We start from the raw sequence: 24,591 nt of genomic DNA, 5'->3' as shown, positions 1-24,591 counted from the left end.
AATCTTTTGACTAACTTCATTGAGTGTTTGATGAAGCCTTGAATGGCGGTGAAGTTCTTCAAGCTTAGACTTCCAGAGGAAGGCTATATACCGGCTCTCTATACTGATACTTTCCATTTTAATTGTGCAATAGTTTTAACAGCCTGAAGAAGGTAACAGGAGAAAGTGTTTTTTTTAAGTACAAGCTCTTAATTGAAATAGATACTTGACTTCCTATAACAGCAGTTTGCTAGAAATACTGAGCTTGTAAGATTGTATTTTTCTGAATAAATTGAACTGAAGCACTGCTGATGTTGCATAATGACAGGAGTTATGTCCAGAGGGCAGGCTGCTGGGCTGGAGCAGCTAGATACGTGGGCTTTATTTCCAGTTTTGCTTTTAATTTGTCTTGCCATTTTTGGATTGTTTTTATAATCTCTCCTCTGCTTATTAAGCTTTTAAAACTTACAATGATTCAATTTTATATATGTGCACACTTTTTGTTAGTCTCATATTTAAAGATTTAGATTGCAGCTGTGCATAGGTAGATTTTTCATATGTTCAGCATCATGGTATCTGAATGGGTCTGCAGACTGAGTCTCTGGACTTCAGGATTCAATTCAGGGGTCTGAATGAGGTTTACTCTTCGACCCTTGGCCAGGTCACTCAATTTCTTTTGCCTCTCTTTGCCATCTTTTGAGGGAATAGATTAGTATTTCCAATCCCACATACTATGTCTGATTTGTCTAGACAATACATTTTTGTGTCTAGGACTGTGTCTCATTATGTGTTTTTCAACAATGCTGAGGACAATGGGCTTGAATCTTGGTTGGGTGTCTGTAATATAATACAGAATGAAATTAATAAAAAAGCAGGCAGTCTGCTGACTGTTTGTTTCCCCTTGCCTCATGACATGGTGAGGCGTATGTGGGTGGATAAAATATTCTTATTTTATACTTTCTGGTCCAACTCAACATGTTTAGCTAAATGCATCCCTGGTGTGAATCCGCTGAAATTACTGGGTGTACACAAGGGATTAATCTGACTCGATATGTTGCACTTGAGATGGGTGGTTCCCTTCAGGTCTGATGACATAACTTCTTCTAGGAAAACTGCATTTAAGAGCCTTAAATCTTCTAAATCTTTTCATAGTGTGTTCCTAAAAAGGAACATAATTTTTTTTTTTTATTAGACTCTGTTACAACTAGTAAAAGAAATGTAATCTCAGTGTAGTTAGTGTGATTCACCTTCTCTGCATGACTCTTCTGGCATTTGCAGTGTTTGATGCATTTATTTATATATTTTAAAGGACAGGTTTAAATAGATTACAGCAAACAATTACAAACAGATACATTCTCCCAATCCAAAATAAATATCTGTGTATAAATATGTGTGTGTGTGTATGTATTGATGAAAAAGTAAAACATGCCAGTTTTCCTTCAATACTTGTATATCAAATGCATGCTTTCACATCTCTAGCAAGACATATAGAAGTTACATTTTTAAGGTAACTTATCCAACACAGCATTTTACATATGTAGGTTGATCCTTGGAGTCTGAATTTTGCAGAAATGGTTTTCCCAACAGTATGTCATTTTGAGGTTTATCTGTGTAATACAGTATCAGTCTCATACTTTTTCTGGAGTACAGGAAACATCTACACTTTGTTTCTCAAGAGACTTCTGTGCTTATTGTGGTGGTAATTAGAGGTCACTCTTAACTCTGGTTGGGGTCGTCAGTGGGTTGACACCAGAGTTTAAAGCACTTTGCTGCTTTGAAACCTTGTGCTGCTATGCAGTCTTTGAAAATGATCCTATTGTTCTTTTTTTTTCTTTCAAAGTGGCACCCAGAGTTTAAATATAACATGGAATCTTGTCAGGGAGTGGCTGTAATCAGAGGAGATTAATTATAGATGTGGGTGTAGAAAATTGCAAATGTGAATTGTCTTTTTCATACAATAAAATCTGTCCCTTTAAGTAAGCAACATGCTTGCTTAGAAAATTCTGTGATTTAAAAAGCCAGCCAAAAACCTCCTAAGTGTTACAGCATGAACACCAAATACTTGAGTGAGGTTTGAGTTAATTACTCCCTTTTCCCCTTTACAGAAGTTATGTTAACTTCTTGATTTACTAATTGAAAAATTTTCTTTCCTGCCCACTGATTGTTGCTAAGGGCTGAGTGGGACTTCTAACATGCAGGCATGGTGGTGTGCGTTTGGTAGAGTCGAGTCCTGCTTTTACATGTTGTATCCTGACAAAAGGCCTAAAAGCCCCTGGTAGTGTCTGCCTTGAAATGTCCCATCTTGCTGAGGTCCTGAAAAAAATCTGCAAGGAGACTATGTTATGCTTGTACAAGAAATTGCTTTCTGGTATTTTCTTCCTGGCTATTGTTGAGAACTTGTATAATACTGAAATGGGACTGGCCAGCAAGTGGGCACGGAGACAGTATTTGTGAAACAAGTTTAGCTAGTGCTTTTCTTCATGCGATGCAACCTTTGCCAGAGTCAGAGCTCCTGCTTGCTGCATGAGAAAACCAGTCGTGGCCGTCTGTGGTTGTTTCACCTGCCTCGGGACAGCTGCCCTTTGAGCCATAGAGACCATTTTTGTGCTTGGATCTGTAGCATACGTTTCCTCAAGCAGTGAGGAAGTCTGATCTAATATCTCTAAAGTTCAAAAGAGAAACTCCTCATTTCACCTCAGTGGAAGTTGGGCAAATGCCATTACCTCTTGCAGCCCTATGCATTTCTTTGGCTGATAAGTAAGTTTTGAAGTACTGGGGTAATGCCTACCTGCGTTGGTCAGACATTTGATGGATACCAGTCCTTCGAGGGCTGCGATGTAGCTGCTGTTCCATAAGAGCCTTCCTCTCACCTAGAAGAGTACATTACTCTGCCATGGACTGTGCTTTGGCAGGGAGATTTACGGTAAAGGAAGGGAGACCCGTTTCACATTTTTAAATAAAAGCTGTGCCACCAGTCCAGGGAGACTTCTGACCTTCCAGATGTGAGGCCAGTAAAGCTCCTGAATACAAGTTCACAATTTCAAAACCAAAATTTAGTCTTGTTGATTGTAATGGAGTCTGTTAGGATCATACAAGTTCACAGAGTCAGCAGTGTTCAGAAAAAAATGGAGGGAATAGTGTATCTTGTCAAACAAATACTTTGAACACAGATTTTAAAGAAGACGTGTGAAATCTTTCAGCCAGATATAGTACTACAATATAATATTTTTCAACAACAACAACAAAAAAATGCCCTGAAAGGCTTTGGAAAGGTATATAGTCAAATACCAACATCATCATTAGCTTCAATGTATCCAGCTTATAGTCATGAGCAGTTCACTGTCTTCTGGGTTAGCCAGTTCGTGTACTGCTATCTTTTACCAAACTTACACACTTCTAGCAAAAATGAGTCTTTTCTACTAAAACCTTATTTTTTGAAACTGAAGAGCTGTTTTCTGAGATTGAGTTTTCCTCATGATGATGATGATGTTTCAACTGAGATAATGAAGACTTCTAGAAAACAGAAAAATTAACATCCAAATAATTTTTGGAACATTAACTCTTGAATGTTGCAAACTGGAGTTTGTGAAATATGACAAAATTGCCATTGACCTTAATGTTAATAAATACTGGCATTTCATTGCATCATACAGAAGGAGGAAATTAATCCTTGAGTTTTATATAAATATATACATACTTATTTATATTATCTATCTTCTTTTTTTCTCTGCGATTTTAGTGAAAATTTCAAAATGGGGAGAAAGCTTCGCTTTGGCTGTGGCATATAACTTCTTTTAAGAAATCTAAATGTCAGTTGTGTTACTTTTTATTATTTATGATAAGTGTTACCAGAGCATAGAAAGGATGAAGCTATAGTAGAATTGCTAACACTGATTACAGTAATTTGCTTGCTACCTTTATTGGCTAGGTTTAAGGCCTCAGACATGCGAAGACTGAAAGTCAAGGCCTCTGAGTGCAACTAGAATGTGTCTGCTAGTTGTCCCGAACAGGCTTCCCCACCTGTCTTTTTTGTTTGGCACATTTAATGTTTTGTTAGAAGAAAACTTTTTCAGGCAAGAATCAGGTTGCACTGCTGTACTAAGACAGTGCGTTTGAGCAGGCAGGAGTTTCATAGGCTTTGGTTCAAAGGCAATAATAATAAAAAGTGGTGTGTTGTAAATATTAGGAACTTGGGATTTGCACGGTTGGGTGCATGGACCAGACCCTGTCATGTTTTGGTTTGTGTACATGCAATTAAAGAGCTGTTGAATAGGCGAAATGAGTAAAATGCAGACAGTGTATGTGAAATAGAGCACACCCAGACTCACTTGGCCCTGTGGTTTCAAACTAATCTGCCTGAGAGATCTACTATAGTAACTGAGTGACAACAGGTGCAGCACTTCTCGCACCGCTGTGAACTCAACCCACTGCTCTTTGATTCTTTTTAGCACTTAATATGGGCAGTATCCAATACTTTTTACACATTTCAAGACTAGCTGACTGGGTGTCACGTTTTTTCTCCTGTTACCTGAGAAGTATTGCCTTAGGACAAATTGCCCTCTTCTTTTCCCATTTCCCCCAAAGCTGCCAAATACACCAAGCAGGCAGAGAGATTGATGGCAGGTAGAAATACCAGCCGTGTATGTGGATCTCATAATCTGGTTCTGTTTCAAAGGTCATTTATTAATGTATATGACACTAGCCATAATGGAGCTGAGAATAAGTACATGTTTCCTATTGTTCCGTGATAACGTCTGCTGTATTTCAGGCTTTTGTAGTACCAATGCCCAGTTCTATTTAATATAAAGCCTGGATGCTGGGAGGATTTGTGCTGTGTGTTAATTTTTTGTCTGGAACATGTTTGCAAAAAACACAGTCAAATCTGTGACTGTGTTAGAGCAGTGAATTGCTCGTTTTTGTAAAAAGCCTCAAGACTGTGGGGTGCATAATCTGGGAGGACATTGACAGCTTGGTCCAGATGTCAGCATGTGGAGAAATTCACTTGAGCAGGACCTAAACCCTGGTTTTCAGTTTGAATTCAAAATCTGTTTTGAATTTACAGTTTGCAGAACAAAAGAAAAAACATGTTTGATGTTGTGACAGTCACACTCCATTGTTTCAGGTCTCCTTCTGGCCTTCAGAATGTCACATAGTTTTCTTAGTTCTTCAGGCTTTGTAGCTTTAAATAAATCTGGCCAACAGACCACAGAAAGTTACTTTGTCCTCCTGCATGCTATTCCTTTTGGGAACTCACTGTACCCTATGCTAGCCTTTGTAGGGCTTAGCTTTGGTACGGTCCTCAGCAGGTGCAGTTGCTCGTAGTTCACCACCATCAAGCCACCCTCAGTACGACAGCCAGGTTGCAAAGACAGTTTTCGTGGAAGTGATCCATTGAACATATTTTGTGATGCCAGTAAATTATTTATGTTCATGAGTTTAAATTCATTTCTGAGCAGTAAGAATGAATGAAGTAGATCCTTTTGCTTTGGAATCAAGTGCAAAGCTTCCATTCACTTCCAGCTGATCAAGACAGGGTTCTCTGCCTTTAAAGCCAGTAGCTGACTCCTTTTCCAGGCCTAACTAGTATCATACCAACCCTCTTGAATAAGAGGGTATCATATTGGTGTTGTACCAACCTCATGTATTAATGCCTTACTGGGGTCACATTTCAGGGGAAAACTCTTTCTTTTGCTAACTATTCTTGTTAGTAGGACTTTTTTATTAACCTATACTCAAAATCGTGATTACTTTCAGCAGACCGCTGCAGTTATGGGATACCACCACAGCACACCCCCACACCGAACTGTATTTTGTTGTCAAAGATAGCAAGTATTCTCCCAGGCAGGGCAGAATCTCTGCAGAATTGGTAGTCACGACCATGCTTCCTTTATCCCTTTTGGAGTGTGGGAGATGGTGTCAGCAAAGAACGGACCAAAGCATAAAACTTTGGCAATTCTTAAGTAGATGTGGAGAAGGTTTTTGCGACCTTTATCTTTTAGGTACATTTTTATGCAGATAACTAAGACCATACAGTATTACCTATTTTTTAACAAGTGTATCCAATTTCCTTGTCTCCAAGAAGTACAACAGAGTGAGAGATAATACTCAGAATGAATAGACAGTGTGGGAAGAGCCACATATCAACTACCTTTGAGCACCTGAGTTGCTTTGGCCATGAGTCTACTTGCCCTGGATCCTTTTGAAAGTTAGTGGGGCAAATAGTACCTTCCAGACAGCATTTTGGGAATTATCAGTGTGTGTTCACCCACTGCTGACTCCCTGAACCTCATGGTTTTCTTGTGAGGACATACTGCTGGTGTTTTTTTCCAGTGTGCTGAGATTCTGGTCATACAGGACTTCAGCACATCTGCAGTCAGTCCTCAGCAAGAGATGTGCAAAACTTCAGAGCTAAACAGTAATAGAAAGGATTGTGTAATAAGCTGTGCCCAGCCAAATCTACTTTATAATGAATGTGGCAGGGATTTTTCTTTCTTTAGGCTGTTGGATGCAAGTAAAATCCTATAGTTTTTTGTAGACTAGAATTTGTAAGAAACTCTAAACATAATCATGTTCCTGTGAAAATCTGGTTTAAATAAAATAAAAAATTTCCATACAAAAGGGTTGCTTTTTTCAGTAGGAGTATGCTAAGCAAAACTTTTTGTTCCGAACAGAGAAAGGAAATCTTTCATTTCATTGTATTTGGAATATGCTTGAGGAAAAGAGTCTTCAAATTCATGGTATTTCAGCCTGGCTAAATATGGCCTGTGCTGCTGAGGGTTCCGCACCATGTCTGCTCGAGGCCTGCGTTAGATTAGGCAGCTGGGAGAGGACTGTTGCCTAGATGATTGCCTGTTAACTCAGCACCTTTGAACCCGGTTGATCCTGGTAGTGAAGTAAGGGGAACATTTGCTTCCATCCATCTGGTTCATCCAGCTTCAGCTAGTGCAAGTCTGGTGTTTATGGCCAAATAATTGAGGCAATACTGCCAAATAGTTAGGAAAAAAAGGGATATACCACAGTGAGTATCAGTGCTGTTTCTGTTTAATGTCTGCCCTTCATCTCATAAAGTTTAGGAGTTGCTGTGAAATACAGATTTTTCTAATAGTTGAGGCTTTCTTTGTAGGTATAGTGATTTGATTCCTTGGCTTCCTCTTTACCATAATGCCTTTCTGGATACAGTTTTTCCAAGTTATGAGTTGTGCTATCAGTTTCTCAGGGTGATACTCTAGAGGCAAATTTCTGAGTGATGGCCCATAAAGCTAATAATATCTATGCCATTGGTGTTCAAAAGTGGAAAACCCATGAGCAAACTGCTCTTTCTACATGTGCCTACAGCTCTCTAGGTATACAAATTGAGCAGCTGTGTGTAATTATTAGAGCACCTCATCAGGTAAGTGGCAGGGATTTGAGTTCAACGCATCCAGGTTCTTTTGAAGCATGTAGTGAAGTTAATCTGTCATTACAGGCATGTCAAATAAATTCTTTTTTCTTGAGAAAGACATTCTGCAGTATAATATTTTATGTAAGATATTAGGGCTTTGGATAAAGCTACATTGTTCAATTAAACATGTACTTTTTACGTTGCAATTGAGTGGTGGCAAGGGTGGAATAAGGAGCTTAAGTTCCAGAGAAGTGTAAATGCTTGTACTGTGTTTACAACAAGTGTTTTGAGGTTCCTGCTGTGGCAATGAAAATAAAAATCTGATGGCTTAGTGTTTTAGCTCAGATTTGAAGTTGGTCTTCATATCAGAACCTTCCAATACAGATCTGCCAGTTAATTCATTTGGGAAAAGGTGTCCTTCCCAGTTCATGTTTTCTATATTGTATTAAAAATTCAACCAGAAATTATCAATTTGTCCTTCTTCTGTAAGCACTTTGCATTTGTAGATCTATGCAAGTAGGATGAAATCACATCCCCATTGCTATTTCATACTAGAGTATGTTCACTCCAGCCATAGGCAGTAAGAGAGCTCGGAGATGCTGGAATTCAGTGGATGGCGAGGGCCAAGGTGTCCCATTCACGCTGTTTCGGTGGGCCTGCGTATGTAATGTGGTGTTCCTCAGAGGGGGCTGTGTGGAAGAGCTACCCCCTGTTTAAAACATGCTCCTTGGAGTCCAGCAAGGCTGCTCACATTTCTCTTTGGATAAGCATGGCAACTCCGAGGGAGTTGCTTCGTGATCTTTGAAAGTGGGGGGCCGTGACATTTAGCTCTCGTCCTTGGAGCATTTTTCAGGGTGTAGCAATAGTTCCTAACATTGATCTAATTAGAAAAATACATGTTCGGTTCTGATGATAATTTGTTATGATTTGGTATTTACCATATTTGGGGAACCTTGGTACATTATTGTTTTACTCTTTATGTCTATAATTTTTTCCTGAAGTGTTGAGATGATCTTTATTTCAAGTATCCTGTCTTTATTTTTCCTTTTAATGAGAGGTTTGAGCTGATTTGGGGAAAATGTTCATTTTTCCCCAGTATTTTCTTCAGCCTAGAATTTATTCACACAGTTTTTGTCAAAGGTCCTAATTACATTTCAGTGTCTGTCTTTTAAATCCTTGGAAACTGGAATTTCTTATATCAACATTGTCATTGCTGTAGTTACAGGTCACATGCTTTTCTGTTTTCAAACCAGACACTAAATTGTAATTGTCTGGTCTATTCTTAAACTGTTTAGTGAGAAAAAAGTGTGTGTGTGTGTGTGTGAAAACTGTTTGGAAAGTAACCCTCAAATAATCTCCATGGTGTTTATAAATAGTTATCTCTATTTCTTTTTTTCCCCAAAATGTGTAATGTTAGTAAGTTCTCTGGTTGCAAAGAGCAAACAATGCACCCCTATAAACAGTGGGGTTGTGAGTGAACATCACCAGTCCTCTGGTGGTAAAAACATGGTCACTCTGAAAGAACAGAATGACATGATGTATTTAAAAGGTACATTTCTGTCCTGGATGAGAAAGTGGGAGTGTGGGGAGTCCATATAGTCAGCCAGTCTTCACTCAGTGTCACATAAGAGGATGTACACTGAGAACAGCGCCTTTAGCCGTCCCACCTTGTGAGAATCCTGCCTTCACTTGTACATCCTTGGTTCTTGTTGTAAACTGCCAAAATATGGTGAATCCAAGTTCCAGATAGTTTTCCAGCTGTGTGAACAGGCTCTTCCTCTTCTTAATTGGCTTTACTATGTGTACCGTTTCAGTGTCTAGAAGCCTTATCTTTGATTTGTCCATGGTAAATAAAAATAGCTTTTCTTTTTCTGTTTTTTGCTGATTTCTTTGCTAGTTTCTGTTACTATGTTATTAAAACCTTGGCTAAAATTGACTCACAAAGAAAATTCCTCTGAAAGTGATTTCTCTTTGAGAACAGTTACGATGATGTGTTTCCCTCAAATGCATCTGAGATGTCTTATGCTTGCTGGTATGGTAGTTCCCAAGGGAAGAGGTAGCTGAAGTTTTCAGTGGTATTTAGCATTTTTAATACTTGTTTAGTTTATTGACTTTTCAAGCACAATTTAATGCTGATCTTCTGAGATGACTCTTAGTGTTCAGACAGAAAACAGTCTGTGTAATAGTTAATCTTCAGGAATGTTATTTGTATTGGGGGGAATGAGAGGTTGAGGATTTTGATCATTTTAGGAGAAAAGCATTCTATTTGTTATGATAGACATTTCTGCAAGTGCTCTTCTTTTTTTGTTTGTATTCTGCTCCTGTAGTCCGCCCCATGAAACCATACTGTCAGGGAATTTTAGCATCAGTTTATTCAGTAACGAGACCTGAAACAAGAACTTTATATTACACTCAGTTGCTTCATGGCTAATGCTGTTTCAGCATGTCACTGAATTGTCATTGACTTCTGCTGAAATACGGACCTAGTGATGGTACTTGAACACATGCTATGCAGAAGCTTTGGTAGCTGGATGCAATTGGCTTGTGCATGTTCATCTGATAAAATCATTTTGTACTTGCAGGTGTTGAAGCAGTGCCATTTAACCTAATTATCAGTGCGTCCATAATCTCCTGAAAATTGTAACTCAGCTTGAACATAAGTAATAGAAAGTTTTTTGAAGGAAATGCTGTGTGCAAAACATCGCTGTTTAGGTACAGCCTGGAAAAGCAGGAATCTTTCTCTGAGCTTCTTGCTGTTTTGTTCATGCTATGCTGCCTTCTAGGCATATGCATGACCTGTTACTTGACTGATTTATGTAATGAAGTGCCCAGACTAGGAATTGTTTCAGCATAGAAGAATCTTAAACATAAGGTCCTTTTAAGGTATCTCAAGACATCACTCCGAACAGGAACCATTTTTTTAATGGTAGCTTTGTGCTTGGAATTTTTCACCAGTGAATGAAGAGATCATTTTGCACAAAGTTGTTTCAAGTCGCAAGTTTAAAACCAAATCTGTTCATTTGCCTGATTCCGTGCTGTATTGTCTCTTTTCTAGGTCCCTCTGTACAGTAGTGTGCAAGTGGACGTACACTCCAGATGGAGGTTGGGATGACACTTTCTGGGAAATGATAGGTTTGGAAGATTTGGTGAAGGATAAGTATGAAAAAATAGGTGCGTCAGGGAGTTTTCTTGTTTTATACATATACATAAAAAGCTAAATATATATAAAAAAGATATATATATATACATAAAAGATATCTATGTATAAAAAAATCTTTTCCTCTATTATTGTGAATGTCAGCAGAAATGTAGCAGAACTTGAAGCTTCAGATGGGTTGATAACAAGGCTGGGTGCCCATAGGACACAGCTTTCCTAAGTACACTTGTTACTTTGCATTGTAATGAAAAACTGTGTTTAAATTTTCTGTCTTTTACCCTTCTGAAAGGCGTAGCTAGCCTTTCAGTACTGCTCAGTTGCAACAACTAACAAGTAAATGGGAGCCTCAGCAACTGATTATGTGAAGATGACACCTGATATGGGTATATTGGATGGCAGGCTACGAAAAAAAAAAGCCACAACATAGTAATTTATAGCTATTACTGATAGCATGTGATCTGTACCCATCTCCCTTACAGTAATTTTCAAAAAAAGTGCTGCTTCTGCTTGTTGTTATCGTCATACTGTTTTTTACACTCTCTTAGACCCTAAGTTTAATTAGAATGGCAGTCTTGCTAATAGCAATTCCTACAGCAGATATTCATTAAAAGTCCATAATGTTAATATACCAGAAAATTTCCAGGATAACTTTATTAGACTTTCCCTGTTAAGTTAATGGACTTTTAATGGATGTCCTAAGCAGACATGTCATTAACAAGAATATTACCAGACATGAATTAAAATATGCTCATTCATCAAAGTTAATTATCTGAAATATCCTTTGATTTTTTTTTTTTAATGTCTAGCACTTTGAACAAGTTTGTACAGCAGTTTAAATGCAGTAACATGAAATGGAAATGGTGTAGGGAGGACTGTAGTGAAATGAAATCTATTAACTTTTATGATCATCACAAAATATACTATAAGTCATTTTCAGGTTATCAGAAATTGTACTTGAAACTTCCTTGAATAGATTTCAGCTTTTTCCCCTGCAAGTGAAACAGTTTATGCAAAGATATGAAACCTGCTAGGACTATCAGGCTTTTTAGCTTCCTGAGGTTTTAGTTTGAATACAATTCTTACATCATCTATCACATGTGGCTTTTAGCAAATCTTCAACAAGTTAAAATAAGACTTGCAATAAATACGTGTTTTTACCAGAAAACTGAACATCTCGGCAGCTGGTGGTCTCATGGAAGAGTATTTTTAAAATAAATTATTTATGAAGTGTAAGCTAAGGCTTTAATACAATATTTATGCAATGCACTTCAAGGACAGCACAAAGCAATTTGCCATTTGAGTAACTAAACATACATGTTGTAAATGATAAAGTAGCCACTAATAAAAAGGGTCTTTTGTTGTGATGGAAGCCTCATAAAACTAATCTATATATGGCACAACATTTAGCAAGGCTAAAATCATTATGTCCAATATCAGGTCTATATTTTTTTTAAAGCACAATGTTTACAAAATAAATCAGTAAATTAACTTCTGTTGATAGGTGTTTCTTGCGAGACAAAGATGTTTTCCTGAGTTAATGGGGAAAGTGTCTAGCTCCCTGGGCAGTTGTGTTGATTTTCAAGAAATGAACCATAGAATACGTGGGTATCTCTCAGCTGGAATTGGAGAAGCAGAATCTGACCTCCAAAAATGCACCAAACTGTAGGCTAGAACTTGAAGCTTCTGAAGAGCACATACTTTTACTCACCTTGAGAAATCCTTTGATTTTCAGATTCTTGGGCTGATTACCTTAGGTGTATCTTAAGTATCCGACAGTTTTTGTTTTGCATAATAATGCTGAAACCTAGCCTTAGATAGACTATATGCTTTTTTCCATGCCCATTTGCCTAACCTTTTCCTTTTTTAAAAAGGAAGTGTTAAATTCATTATATTTAGCCGTGTGATAAAATCAGAAAAAAAGCAGGACAGTGACCTCATTCATGTATCTATGAAGAGGGAGTATGGAGCTCTCTGTATGAATGTGGAAACCAGATAGCAACTACTCCTTCATTCCTTTGCGTTTATCTTCTAAACCGCACCTGTTGGAATTTCTTGGAAGGGTTTAGCTTCAGAAGGAGACAAAAACCACCAAAACAAAACAACTCACTCCCTGCCCAGAAGCTACTCAAGGTTGCTGAGGTCTGTGTTGTGTGCTGTGGAAGTGCTTTGCTCTCTGCCACTCCTAATCTTATCAGTGTCCCTGTACATGGGAAAATGAGAATGATAGCATTGTTCCAATGAGAGTTTGGGGGATCTGTTTGTTTTAATGAGTGATTGGTGTTGTTTGACTTGGGAAGAGCATGCCGAATAAGCTCTGCTTTTCTTAATTCAAATTAATCAGGATAGTGTACATTCACCTACTGGGAAAGTGCCATTGAGTCACTACAGCAGCACTGGTAAAACTGCAGCTGGAATGGTCTTGTGCAGTGGAAGACTCCTTCCTACCAACTCCCAAGGTGTCAGCATTGGTGGTGAGACACCATCACTGCATAGACCTCCTCCCAGGAGCCCACAAATGCCACGCTGAGCACAACGAACACGGGATCACACCATGAATAAACTCAACTCAGGCTATATTTATAATATTGCTTCAGGGTGCTGTCCCATAATTGAACAGCCTCAGCTGCTGTTAACTTCAGCACATTATACAAAAGGAAGGCAATTTGTTTAAGTAACTCGAATGGACAAACAGTCAGAGTGTGTGCTTCCAGAAAGCACGTCACGGTATGCTACAGCTGACACAAAAGAATTTGAAGCAGTAGACTTAGCTGGCTTGCAGATTAAGGAACTTGAAATTGCCAGATAACCTAGGTAGAAGTAGGTTGAAGGGAGGTTGTACATGGTCAAAACCTCCTCCTAAAATGAAAACAAAACCGAAACTCTAACAAGTCTGAAGTAATTCTAGAGGAATTTCCTTTTCTGTTCTCAAGCTTGTCCAAGTCTGTGGATGTCTGCTCAAGGTTTGTTTAGCTCAGATACAAGGATGTATTTTAATGCCTGCATGTTCCCCCTGTAAAGAGAGACAATGGTGTTTTTCTTACATCTCACTCCTAAGAGATTAACAGGCTCTGAATCATCATTTCTTTCTAAACAAAGCAAAATGTGGCAAGATACAATTAGCAACATTTTCTTATTGTAACAAAAGTAAATACATAGTTTACCAGTGTAAAGTAGGCAAAAAGGTATGTGGTGGTGGTGTTTTTTTTAAATCTCTAGTGAAATCATTATTATTTCCAATCAGAGGGAATTAGACATGGATAGGTATGGCTAGATGTTTTTTCTGGAGTACCTTTAACTTTCATGACACTGGAAATATTTATGGAAATTCCCTGAGAACAACTTATTTAATGTACATATTTCATTATTCTGATAAATATGCTTTTAAACATCACTTTTAAAATGTCTTGCCCTTTAAAAATCTATTTACTGTAATCAGAGTGATGTTTGTGGTTCCAGGTAGTACCCTTCTCTTAGTTTCAGTTTAACTTAACATATGACCTTGTTGATAAGGAGGCCCTCACACCTGACCTTTAGGATCTTCCACAAACTTTTCCCACATTAAGGTGTGGGTTCACATATGAAAGTTCCCAGGCGTTTGACATTTTAGATTTCTCAGAGCAGACTAACTTTTCAGGGAATCCACATAATGAGTTGTTTCTGGTCCCTTCTATACCTCGTGAATTTATTTGATCATGTTTGTGAAGGTAAAGAGTCTTATCTGGAGATACTACAGAATTTATTGATCCCATTAATTTGCCCACCAAGAGAGTACAAGATGGCTTGTATTCAAAACCACTCTGAAAGTGTTGTGTACTCCAGGCATTAGCATTTATCTGCTGCGGTGAAAGCACATGATGAGTATCTCTTTGTGGTATTATAAAACCTAGAAAGACATTAACAATTCCGTTAAAATTTCATGGACTATAGACCTCTTAGGGTACTGAAGCGTAGATTCCATTTGGAGGAAAATGCCTGCTAAATTTTCACCACAGCCCTCTACTTCAGGGGCTACTTAAGGGACCAAATAATGATTTTTTACTGAATGGTAATATTTTATACCAGGTCTTTTTTTGGTTGAAGATGGCACCTTTGTCTGAGAGAGCATTGCAGATACTGCAGAATAGGTTTCACTGATCCTGTAGGTTGTGTGTTGAAGACTAAAATACTGTCTTTTGTAAAGGACAGTTTGTCACCTTCTTCCATCTGTAATGGAGCAGCACACTAATTTTAACAAAGTTGTGGGGTTTTTAAAGCAAGCTGCATACTTGGAAATAGAGCTTTTCAACATGATAAGGATTTCATAAACCCATTTCCCAGCTTTTCCTGACTAGGAATTTACAGCCACGTCTTCAAAAGTGAATTAATACACAACTAGTACATATGGGATTTTTATGAACATCTGAGGCAGAACTGAGAAAATTATTTGGATTGCATTTGGATTGTTTAAATCTCACAAGTTTTATGGAAGCTCAGCAATTGCCTTGAACTTTGAGTGCTTGAGGTTAATATGCTAATGAAAATAACTCTTGCATGGACAGATTGTGATATCAGCAGATAGGGTTTTGTAGACAGCTGTCGTTAACAATCCTGTTCACAAAATGATAAACTTGCTTACAATTACTTGGGGTTTTTTTCCATAAACTTTCATATAACTGGATAATATGGAGATCAGAGTTTTATGCCTGTCTTCAAGCAGCACTTCTGTCTCTTTGTATCTCTGAAACTGTAGCCCTGCTGGGTATAAGACTGGTAGAATTCTTTCATGTTTGATTTTGACTTCGCAGGTGATGTTATTGTAAGGAAGAACACCCTCTGGTCCTTACACATCTCTTTACTTAAAAGCCGTTCTGAGTCTTGTACCCACTTGTCCTTCTTAGCCACCTTCAAGCAGAATGCTTCCCATTTCCTATAGACTGCCTCAATCCACATCTGGTAGGATTTCTTCTGTTTGTTTGGAGGGTTTTTTTAATATTTTTTTTAAATTTTTGCACTGTATTTTCAGTTATGAAGGGTTCAGCCTGACTCTAAAGTGCATTTATGGTTAGTGGTCGTTACTCCCATACATCAGTACAATAGTGTCACCTCCCTGTTCCAGCACACTGTGCTTTAGTGTGCAGCCCTAGCACTTTGCAATGTCTTGTCTGTAACTCTTCCCGTAATTCCTGGACTTTGGGGACTGGAAGCTTGATGTTTTCGTGTACCTGGGCACTTGCATGTGCCATTTTTGAATACCCTGAAAAGAAGGTTCTATAGAATTTTAAGACTGGATGTTCTTTTCTAACGCTTTTTCATTTGTAGTATGTATTCACAAATCGATGATAAAGAAAATGGTATATCATCTGGGGCTTGATAGCTGTGACTCCCTTGGTTGGTACCTGCTGTCACTCAGCATGCGCAGTCTTTACAATATGCTGGGTTTTCAAATACGGGTGCAGCCCTCTAGCATTCAGACAAGTGACAAACCAGCAGGCTGTTTATTCATGAACTTGTTATCATATGAATGGTTATATTCCTGTGTGTGCCAGTGTCTACTTCCATATAGAAAGCTAATGAAGATAATGGTATTACAGAGATATAGCTATAATGAAGATAATGTTATATACCTCACTTAGATAGAGTCTGCTTATGTTTTGTATTTTGTCAGTAGTAGTCAGTTTTACTACTTGGAAGTTCTATTAATTTATTTACATTTAGGCTGAAAATGGAAGATTCAGTCCAGGCTGGGAGAATACAGTCAATGTTAACTTATGCTCCAGCAGCTGTGAAAGGAACAGTCGATCCATTAGTTCTGCCAGTTTTCTATCTTTTCCAAGGCCTTTGATGCCAGATGCTTCGAAGTATATGAGGGATTTCCTTGAAGGCTGAGAGAAAGGGATGATGATTATTTTTTTTTCAGGTCAGTTTGTAGCTGCCAGTTCTTCGTGAAGCTTTATTGTAACAATGAGCTTTGAACACTGTACTTTGCAAATGGTAGAGAATAGTAAGTAAAAGGGTTCTCTAAAGTATCTGTCTTTGGTCTTTTGCTGTCCCTAATAAATTACAACATGTTACAATTTCAAACAAAATTAAAAGGATGAATCAGAGGATATTTACACTTACATGCTGTCAAAATCCATGGAATTTACAAGTGAAGGGTGTTCCAAATATGCTAACATTTTTCTGGCTTCCTGTCATTTCAGTCTGTCCAAGAGCTGTAGCAACTGTAAAGGAGCTGAAACTGGCACAGTGCAGAGAGGTTTTAGGGTGTCTCCTTCCTTAGAGCTTGAGGCATTATTTCATAATATATGATTCAGCAGTAAGAAGTTAGAAAGAATTTTTCTCATAAAAGCTACACGCTCCTGTGATTTCTATTTTATTTCATGTTTTTTCCATCTTGAGATCACTGAATCACATGAGTAATGAATGGTTGAGGTTGGAAGGGACCTCTGGAAATTATCTAGTCCAGCTTCTCCTGCTCAAAGCAGTCTCACCTACAGCAGGTTGCTCAAGGCTGTGTCCAGTTGACTTTTGAGTATTTCCAAGGATGGAAACTCCAAAATCTGCCTGGAGCAACCTGTTCCAGTGTCTTGACCATCTTTCCCCAAGAAAAACGTTTTTTTTTTTTGTTTAAATGTAATTTCTTGTATCTTGTATCTTGTATCTTGGTTTATGCACATTGTCACATTGTAATTGGGTGCCACTGAGAAGAGTCTTGCTCCATCATCTTTACTCCCTCCCATTAGATGTTTATATACATGCTGATAAGATCCAACCCACACACACCTCCAAGCCTTCTCTTTGCTGGCCTTAAAGTCTGCAGTCTCTCAGTCTCTCCTTGTATGACATGCCTCTGTCATCTTTGGGGTCCTTCTCTGGACTTGCTACTGTATGTCCACGTTTCTCCTGTACTGGGGAGTCCAGTATAAAACACAGCACTCCAGGCATGGCCTGGGCAGGGAGCAAGGAGCAGCTCCCTTGGCCTGCTGGTGGCACTCACTCTTCCTAATGCAGCCCAGGAGACTGCTGGCCACCTGTGCTGCAAGTGCACGTCGCTGGCTCATGTTCAGCGTGGTGTCCACCAGACCTCACGGGCCTTTTTTGCCAAGCTGCTTTCCAGGCAGTCCGCCCCCAGCCTGTCCTGGTACATGGGCTCCTTCCACCTCATGTGCACAACTTTGCTCTTCCCTTTCTTGAATTTCATGAGTGTCCCGTCAGCCAATTTCTCCAGCCTGAGATATTCTTCCTCTTTCCAATAACTGTTCTGTAACAGGCTGGGCTACACTTGGGTAGCTCAGGTTTCTTCACAGTGTTTCTGGGTGACATTTTCCATTCCTCTTGCACTGTAAGGGGAAGAACCATCATTCACCCTGCTTATCATCAGGGTGAGTCCTGCTGGCAGATTGTACCTTTCCAATTCTTCCTCCTCCCTGCTGCAAGAACTGAAGAGTACTGTGTGGTATTTTTTCATCCTCAGGCTCCATCATAGCTTAGACGATTAATAGTAAAAGCCTTAGAGTTTTCAAAAAGTAAGAATAAATAATTTCCTACTGCCTACTTTAGAGTTCTGGTCTCACTCTGTCTGCCTGTGGAATCATCTTTTCTTCTACTCTGGCAACATAGTGGACTTCTGAGCTTTCTCTTTGTTTCTGGTCTGAAAACTAGGAGCTTTTTCTTTTAATTTCTGTTTTTAAAAGTCATAGGAGAAGCTTTGAGAAGACTTTGAGCCTGTTGTGATTGTTTAGTATTTAAATTTCTCACATATTATCCTCCTTTCTTATTTTTCCTACAGTTCTAAAAAAAAAAAAAAGCAAAAAAAAAAGCGCATTTCTCAGATTAGTTGTAGGTTGTTTCTTCTTTTTACCTGAATCTTCCTCTCCCTGGTCCTGATCTGTTCCTTGTCTTTTTTTGCTTAAGCCTCACACTGGGATATCTTTTAAAACAGTGATGTCTGCTTTATGAGTCAGGATTCACAGAACCAGAAGGACTATATCAAACAATTTGCCCACTTCCTCCATGTCAGAGGCTGTTGGACTCCCCAAAATGAATGTTTAAGTAGTTTAAAAGTAGAACCAGTCTTGATTTTCTAATTTCCTGTGGTGGAGACCCCACTTCAGACTTGAAGGTTGTTGATTGTTAATTACTGTCTTTTCTTAAATGTAATGAATTAATTAAAGAATTCACTTTATTTTTTAATCTGAACTTTTAACTTGCCATTCCTGTCTGGCAGACTGTAGTGACATGCCTGAACTGCAGAGATTGACATTTTCTGTGTTAAAGGAAAACACTGAACTGCATGAGGTTTTTCTCCAAAACTCTTATGTGGACAGTTGTACTCCTCAATCCTTGTAAGTGCTTTCCTGAGTGATTTCTGAACTTTTTATTATGCATCAGTATCTTCTCAGTATGGGTATAAGAACTGGATACTGTGTGAATGTGGTGGGGAGTAAAATTGTGCAGAAGCTTAGCTGAAAGATTCCAAAGTGTCCTTTGAGTAACTGATCAGGTTATTTTTGGTCTGTCATGTCTTTTGGTTTTGAAAAAGAGTTAATTGTTTCTTCAAAGAGGAGTTGCTATCGTGTGAATCATTGAAAAGCATCCAGTAATAAAAAAACATTTTGTTAAGTAATAATCTGTAATTAATACAGAATTGCCTGTACAATCCTAGTGATGTCCTGTACCAAAAAAAAGTCTGATTACTTGCAACTCTGAAAGTGTGGCAATAGTCACGTCATCTAGATCCATGATCTTCGTATTTAGAGAGACTATTAGAAATATTGTGCTGTAAAGTGCCATAAATCTTAAGTCATCAGCCTGTTGAGATTATTGCGTGCAAGCAAAAATGTGAGATCAGGTAGCTGAGTTTGGGTGCAAATACGTTGCATCTAGTTAGTAAGACATCCGAATTTATGTATTGTGTACCCACATGCATGTCAGCATAGTGAGTAGTGAACCATGCATTACAAGAGGTGTTCATTCTGCACTGTTTCACTGAAATCTAGTAACGAAAACTCAGTCACGTCCGTCAATGTACATGCCTAATGATCCAATGATGCAGAATGCTTTTTTTCTTTTTCTTTTGACCTTTAACCAGGAAAGCTTATCATTTATACATGAAGTAGCTGTCTTTCATTTGGACAAGAAGGAAGTAGTCTTTGTTGAAGTAGCCACCTATGGTCTGCACACCAATTTACTTTTCAGCTTAATGAATCAGGATCTGCCTGCACATTGGTTGCTTGCTTTTGCCAGTATTTAGCAACCTAATATGTCTGCCTTAAGTAATTACATGTTAGGTAGTTGAGATGTAGTTCAGCCAAAGGCATAAGCTGTATGGGAGAGTGGGATGGAAAGGACCCAAATCAGATTTGCCTCAAGCTACTGTGGCAGCTTGCTGAGACAGAGATGAATTTTGAACTGAAGAAAGCCAAAGTGATCTTGTTTAACCAACTGTTTTTCTCACTTTTAAATAAGCTGGCCTATAGTATCACAATTTGTTTTGGTTTTCCTGAATGAAAATCCTGAAGTTTTTAACTGCCAACCAGGAAATTTTATGGAGGGTATTTCCAGGTTAAAAAAAGCCCAAATGTGACTGTTACTGACACCTTTTAACCATCATGCATTCAGTCCTAAGAAAAAAATGAAAAGTACAATTTTATAGTCTGCATCGTTATTCTGCTTCCTTCTGATCTTAGCGCTATTTCTGCTGGTCGGCTGGGTTAAAAATTGTAGAACAATCAGCTATACGTGTGTTTAACTAGATAACTTCTTCAGCGCGTGCTCTATGTTGCATATTTAACAGGATATATTTTTTGTGTATTGTCTTTTAAATTAAAAAGCATTTCGATTGTCCAGTTTGGGGGAGGCTATAAAACAGAGTCAGGATGTACCCTTCGGTTGGGTTTCTTTCTGAGGTTGCTGGAATCTCTACAAGGGATTGATATATCCATGTTCAAGTTTACTTGCGTCAAGTTAGTGAAGAAAAGGGACGTCTCCTTTTGATTTTCTTCCTTTTGTACTTTTGTGCACTTATAGAGCCAAATATAAGTGCGTATGAAATGCAGCTCCGTTCTGCGTGGTAGATGAAAAGCTGCTGGCAGTGAGTATATCATAGCTGAGTCAGCTGGGCCCCCTGCTGCGCTCTGCTTTTGTTGTTTTTAAAAAGGTCTATGTCCTAAAGTACCTAGTTCTGTTAAATATTAGTAAGCCACTAAAGCGAATTTTGATTACTAAAGTTGACTGAAGATCTATTGTCTGTCGTGTGTGTTGCGTCTGGTAAATAGCTGGTTGCTGTAGTAACTGCCTAAAAAGGTAGAAGGGTCCTTGGTACCACATAAATTCTTTAAACAAAGCCTGATCATAGCAAATTCTAACATTAGTCTTCGAAGAAGGATAAAAGAGGAGGAAGAGATTCAGACGGCTTTTTCCTTTTGTAAACTCGCTGCTTTATAGGGCAAAAAATAGCTAGAAATAGTGTGTCTCATCCGAAATGAAAAGGTTGTGGATTAAGGCATTGCGTTACCGAAACAGAAAGTTCTCCAGCTTCAGCCATTGTGGGTTTGTTTGGTTAGGTCTAATTTTGGAAGTCATTATAGCAAAGGTAAATGACTTGCACAGGAGACTACTGTAAACAAAAGACTCGATACATTTACTTTGGCAGGAGCCCTGAGAAGACTCGGTCCTTTCACTGCCTCTTTTATGCAGCCCTCTGTCACGCTCACTGCCCGCCTCTGTATGCAGGTGGCTCTCATTTCCCTTCCTCCCTCTCTGACAGCGTCTTCCCCCTGACAGGTAGGATTTAGGGGTGGCAGCACCTGCTGTTGAAGGGCTGGTGTGTAACAGTGGAATACCTTGATTTTTATAGCAGTTGTCCCTTGGCTTCTAAAGCCACTGTGTTTTGCTCAAGTAAGAATCTACTCACCCTCTCCCAGTCTAGTACTGGAGTGTCATCTGTTTCAGATGCTCTACTTTGAAATTGTGGCTCCTCTTTTGTTGCTTTTTGTGTGTTTTCTTTCTTAGTCATTTAATAGCTTTATACATACACATTCTAAGGAAGCTGACGCTTGGCTGAGTTTTCTAGTTCTTCAGTGAACAGTAAACCATGAAAATTCGAATCCCCTTTCCAGGTGTCTGCCCATGCGGTTCAGTCAGGGCTCTGCCCGTTCTACAGTCACTCACTCACGCTTGCGTGGGTGGGGAGGCAGCTTCCATGATGACAGGGAGCGCCCATGCAGAGCCTGCTGCTTCCCTTTTACAAAGCTCCTTGTGAACATACTGTATGGGTATAGGAGAGCTTTCATTGGTTTCTGAAGGGGGGAGGATGATGTAGAGGGGCAGAGTCAGTATCCTCTCCTAGCTGCACTCGCATGCTGGCACCTCTTTTCCGCACTCCCTGACTGTTGGGTGACCTAGGAGACTCCACAGTCCCTGTCATGGGTGACTGCGATCTGCTGTCGCTTCCCAGATTGTCGGGAAGTGCTTTTGGTCAAGGAATAATAGTTCAGGTTTACCTTGACTTCTAAACCAGATGGGGCATACTCTACTGTTAGTTCATTTTTCAAAAACACAACATTATTATGCTGCATCTTCAGATCACAAACTCGGCCCCACGTGTTCTCACATGCTTTATGCCCATGGGGGGATAGCAATGCTGCTGGTCCTTCTGACATATAACTAGCACCAAAGGAATCTATAGGGTCATTTTCTACTGCTGCTGTAGAGGAGAGGATTATCTTTATCTCTGAAATTGCTCCCTTAGTGCTCATTAACTAGAAATAGTAATTGAGAAGTTGGTAGGAAAAGTTTTTGTCTAATAGTAGCCCTGATCTCTAAAATGCAGTTTAACCGCCAAATTATTACACACTAAAATGTTTGACCAGTGTGATTGCTTATAAACAAGCCAACCATGGAACTGAGTGGCTGGAAAGAGGTTTTATTTCAGATTAAATTCACCTCGTGCAGTATATACGAGGTATTTGTATGCTTTCAGGTCAGGCAACTGATTCTGAAGAAAAAGTTGTGGGTTTAGCTGTGTGAACTCTTTTGAACTTCCTTCCACCTGCAGGTGGATTCTTTGAATGTCAAGAGAAACAGGCAACTTTGTTTTACTGGTATTATTCTCCAATGTCTTAAAAAAACAGAAAAGTAATACAGAAGTTCTTTTGAAGAGAAACAGCCTCATCTACCAACTTACTGGGGAAAAAGTGCAAAAGATAGCACAATGTTTTGACTTTACACTAAGAATTAATAAAATAGAGACCTTTTTTTTTCCTGTGAGAAGATAGTTTAGTGGCATCACTTCCTTATTTATGAGCTAGATGGTGAGGTATGGTTACTGCCCCCAATATTTGAATATAAACCCAAAGTCAAGTGTGCAAGTTTTGGCTATACATGTTTTAAATTTCCAGTATGAGATTCAGCCTAGCGTTACAAAGGTGGTGGTGTGGCTGCCAATAGAATAGAAACTCTGGAGAAACGAACACCAAGAAGGGGTGCATGCAGTCTATATGCGTACACTGCATCCATCAGGAGGCGGGCACCTTCCTTACACTGTATCACTTAGAGAAGACAAAGAGCTAAGTGATGGGTAAAACTGAAGACCCATTTTCCGCATGTGAATTTAATATCATAACCTTCTTTGCATCGAGCAGTAAGGTAGTATGACTATAGTTCTAGCAGATTATGCTCATGGGCATTAGTATATTTCTGTTATTTTATGATACGCTATTCCTCTTAACCTCTGTTGTGGAGGATGTTATATTATACTTCCTTTCTGCACATCAGAACGTGCTTTAGGTGTAACTTTCTCGATAGAATGGACTGTGGAAATAGGCTTGTGTTATTTTAAAAAGGAGGTTTGTCAACTCTGCCCAGAAGATTTGTTGAATTTAGTAAACACTACAGATATTTACTAAAGGCCCTGGTATTGGCAGGGAGGTATGTGGGAGCTCCCACTGTGCCTTTCACTGCCTCTCACCCACCAAATCTTTAGCTAAAGAGGGAAGTGTAGCAGTTCCAGGAGCTGTCAGTCTCACTGCCTCGGCTGTGATTATACTCAGCAGCCAGAGAGGGGGGTGTCCTTAAATTCTGAAAGTTTAATGAATCTAGATTTTTTTCTTCTAAGCTCTGAGCAGTTTCTATCACCATGATTTAATTACTGAAACAATCTCTTTTCACAAGGCAAAACTTAATGTGCATTACGGTAGCAGAGACAAAGGCAGGTGGGACTTGCCACCAGGCTCCCTGGTGACAGGACTGAGAGGGAGGGGTTGCGTTGCTTGAGTTTGGGGGGATCATAATGTTCTTCATACATCATAAGGCCACTGAAGGCTCAAAAAGGGATTATTTAAGTCTGTGAGGAAATACAGCTGCAATAGGAGGAATCTGCTGCTTAAGCCAGTTTCTTTTTCAGAGTTTCTGTTACTATAACACATTATTCCTGGTAGAGACTGCTGGAAAGGATGGAAATGGGGAGAAAAAATTGGCCCCTGCCTTGTGCAACAGGTGCAGTTTTCATCTGTGAGCATGGGCTGAGCTGAATCTCGTTCAGATGCACGGGAGGATGGCTGCAGGCAGCCTACACAGCAACCACCACAGGACCTTGGGATTGCTGCAGAAGTATTTCATATCTCTTGGAAAGATGCCAAGCAGGATTTAATTGCTTGTGGTGAAATCTTTCTCTGTGGCTAGATAGGACATTGAGTCCTTTTGAACTTTTAAATTGCTGTGGGACAGCCTGATCTAGCATGTTTGTATTTAATATACAGACAGATAATGAAAGATACTTCTTAATCAGATAGAGTTCTTTGATGCACTTTTTTGTTTTATATATTCCACACTAACTTGAGGGAGAGGAAGGGAGTTCTTGTAATAACATACACATTTGTTTTTCTGTTTAGTAAATTGACAGGTGTTTGGTTTTTCTTGTGTCTGCCCAGGAAACCACGTCTTGTCTCCTGGAGAGTCTGTTGGAAAAGGCCTAACGCCAGAAGCAGCAAAAGATCTCGGTCTCCCTGAAGGGATCGCAGTAGCAGCATCTCTCATCGATGCACATGCTGGAGGACTAGGTACTCAGTAATATATTTACTATTCTTTGAAACAG

The 24,591-nt window shown here is 39.1% G+C and overlaps 1 protein-coding gene across 11 annotated transcripts in view; it reads left to right on the top strand.

Annotated features, from left to right (window-relative positions):
- FGGY (FGGY carbohydrate kinase domain containing) overlaps nucleotides 1-24,591 on the top strand; it is a 327,828-nt gene that overhangs the window by 224,927 nt on the left and 78,310 nt on the right. For all 11 annotated transcript variants that reach the window (XM_037404963.1, XM_037404961.1, XM_037404966.1 and 8 more), the window contains 2 exons: nucleotides 10,416-10,531; nucleotides 24,428-24,556. In XM_037404963.1, coding sequence (XP_037260860.1) covers nucleotides 10,416-10,531; nucleotides 24,428-24,556 — 245 coding nt within the window. The remainder of the gene's footprint in view (nucleotides 1-10,415; nucleotides 10,532-24,427; nucleotides 24,557-24,591) is intronic.

This window comes from Falco rusticolus, chromosome 11, assembly GCF_015220075.1.
Source record: "Falco rusticolus isolate bFalRus1 chromosome 11, bFalRus1.pri, whole genome shotgun sequence".
In the NCBI taxonomy this organism is placed as follows: domain Eukaryota; kingdom Metazoa; phylum Chordata; class Aves; order Falconiformes; family Falconidae; genus Falco; species Falco rusticolus.
Note: the sequence above shows the minus strand (reverse complement) of the source record. Positions and strands in the feature narration are given on the sequence as shown.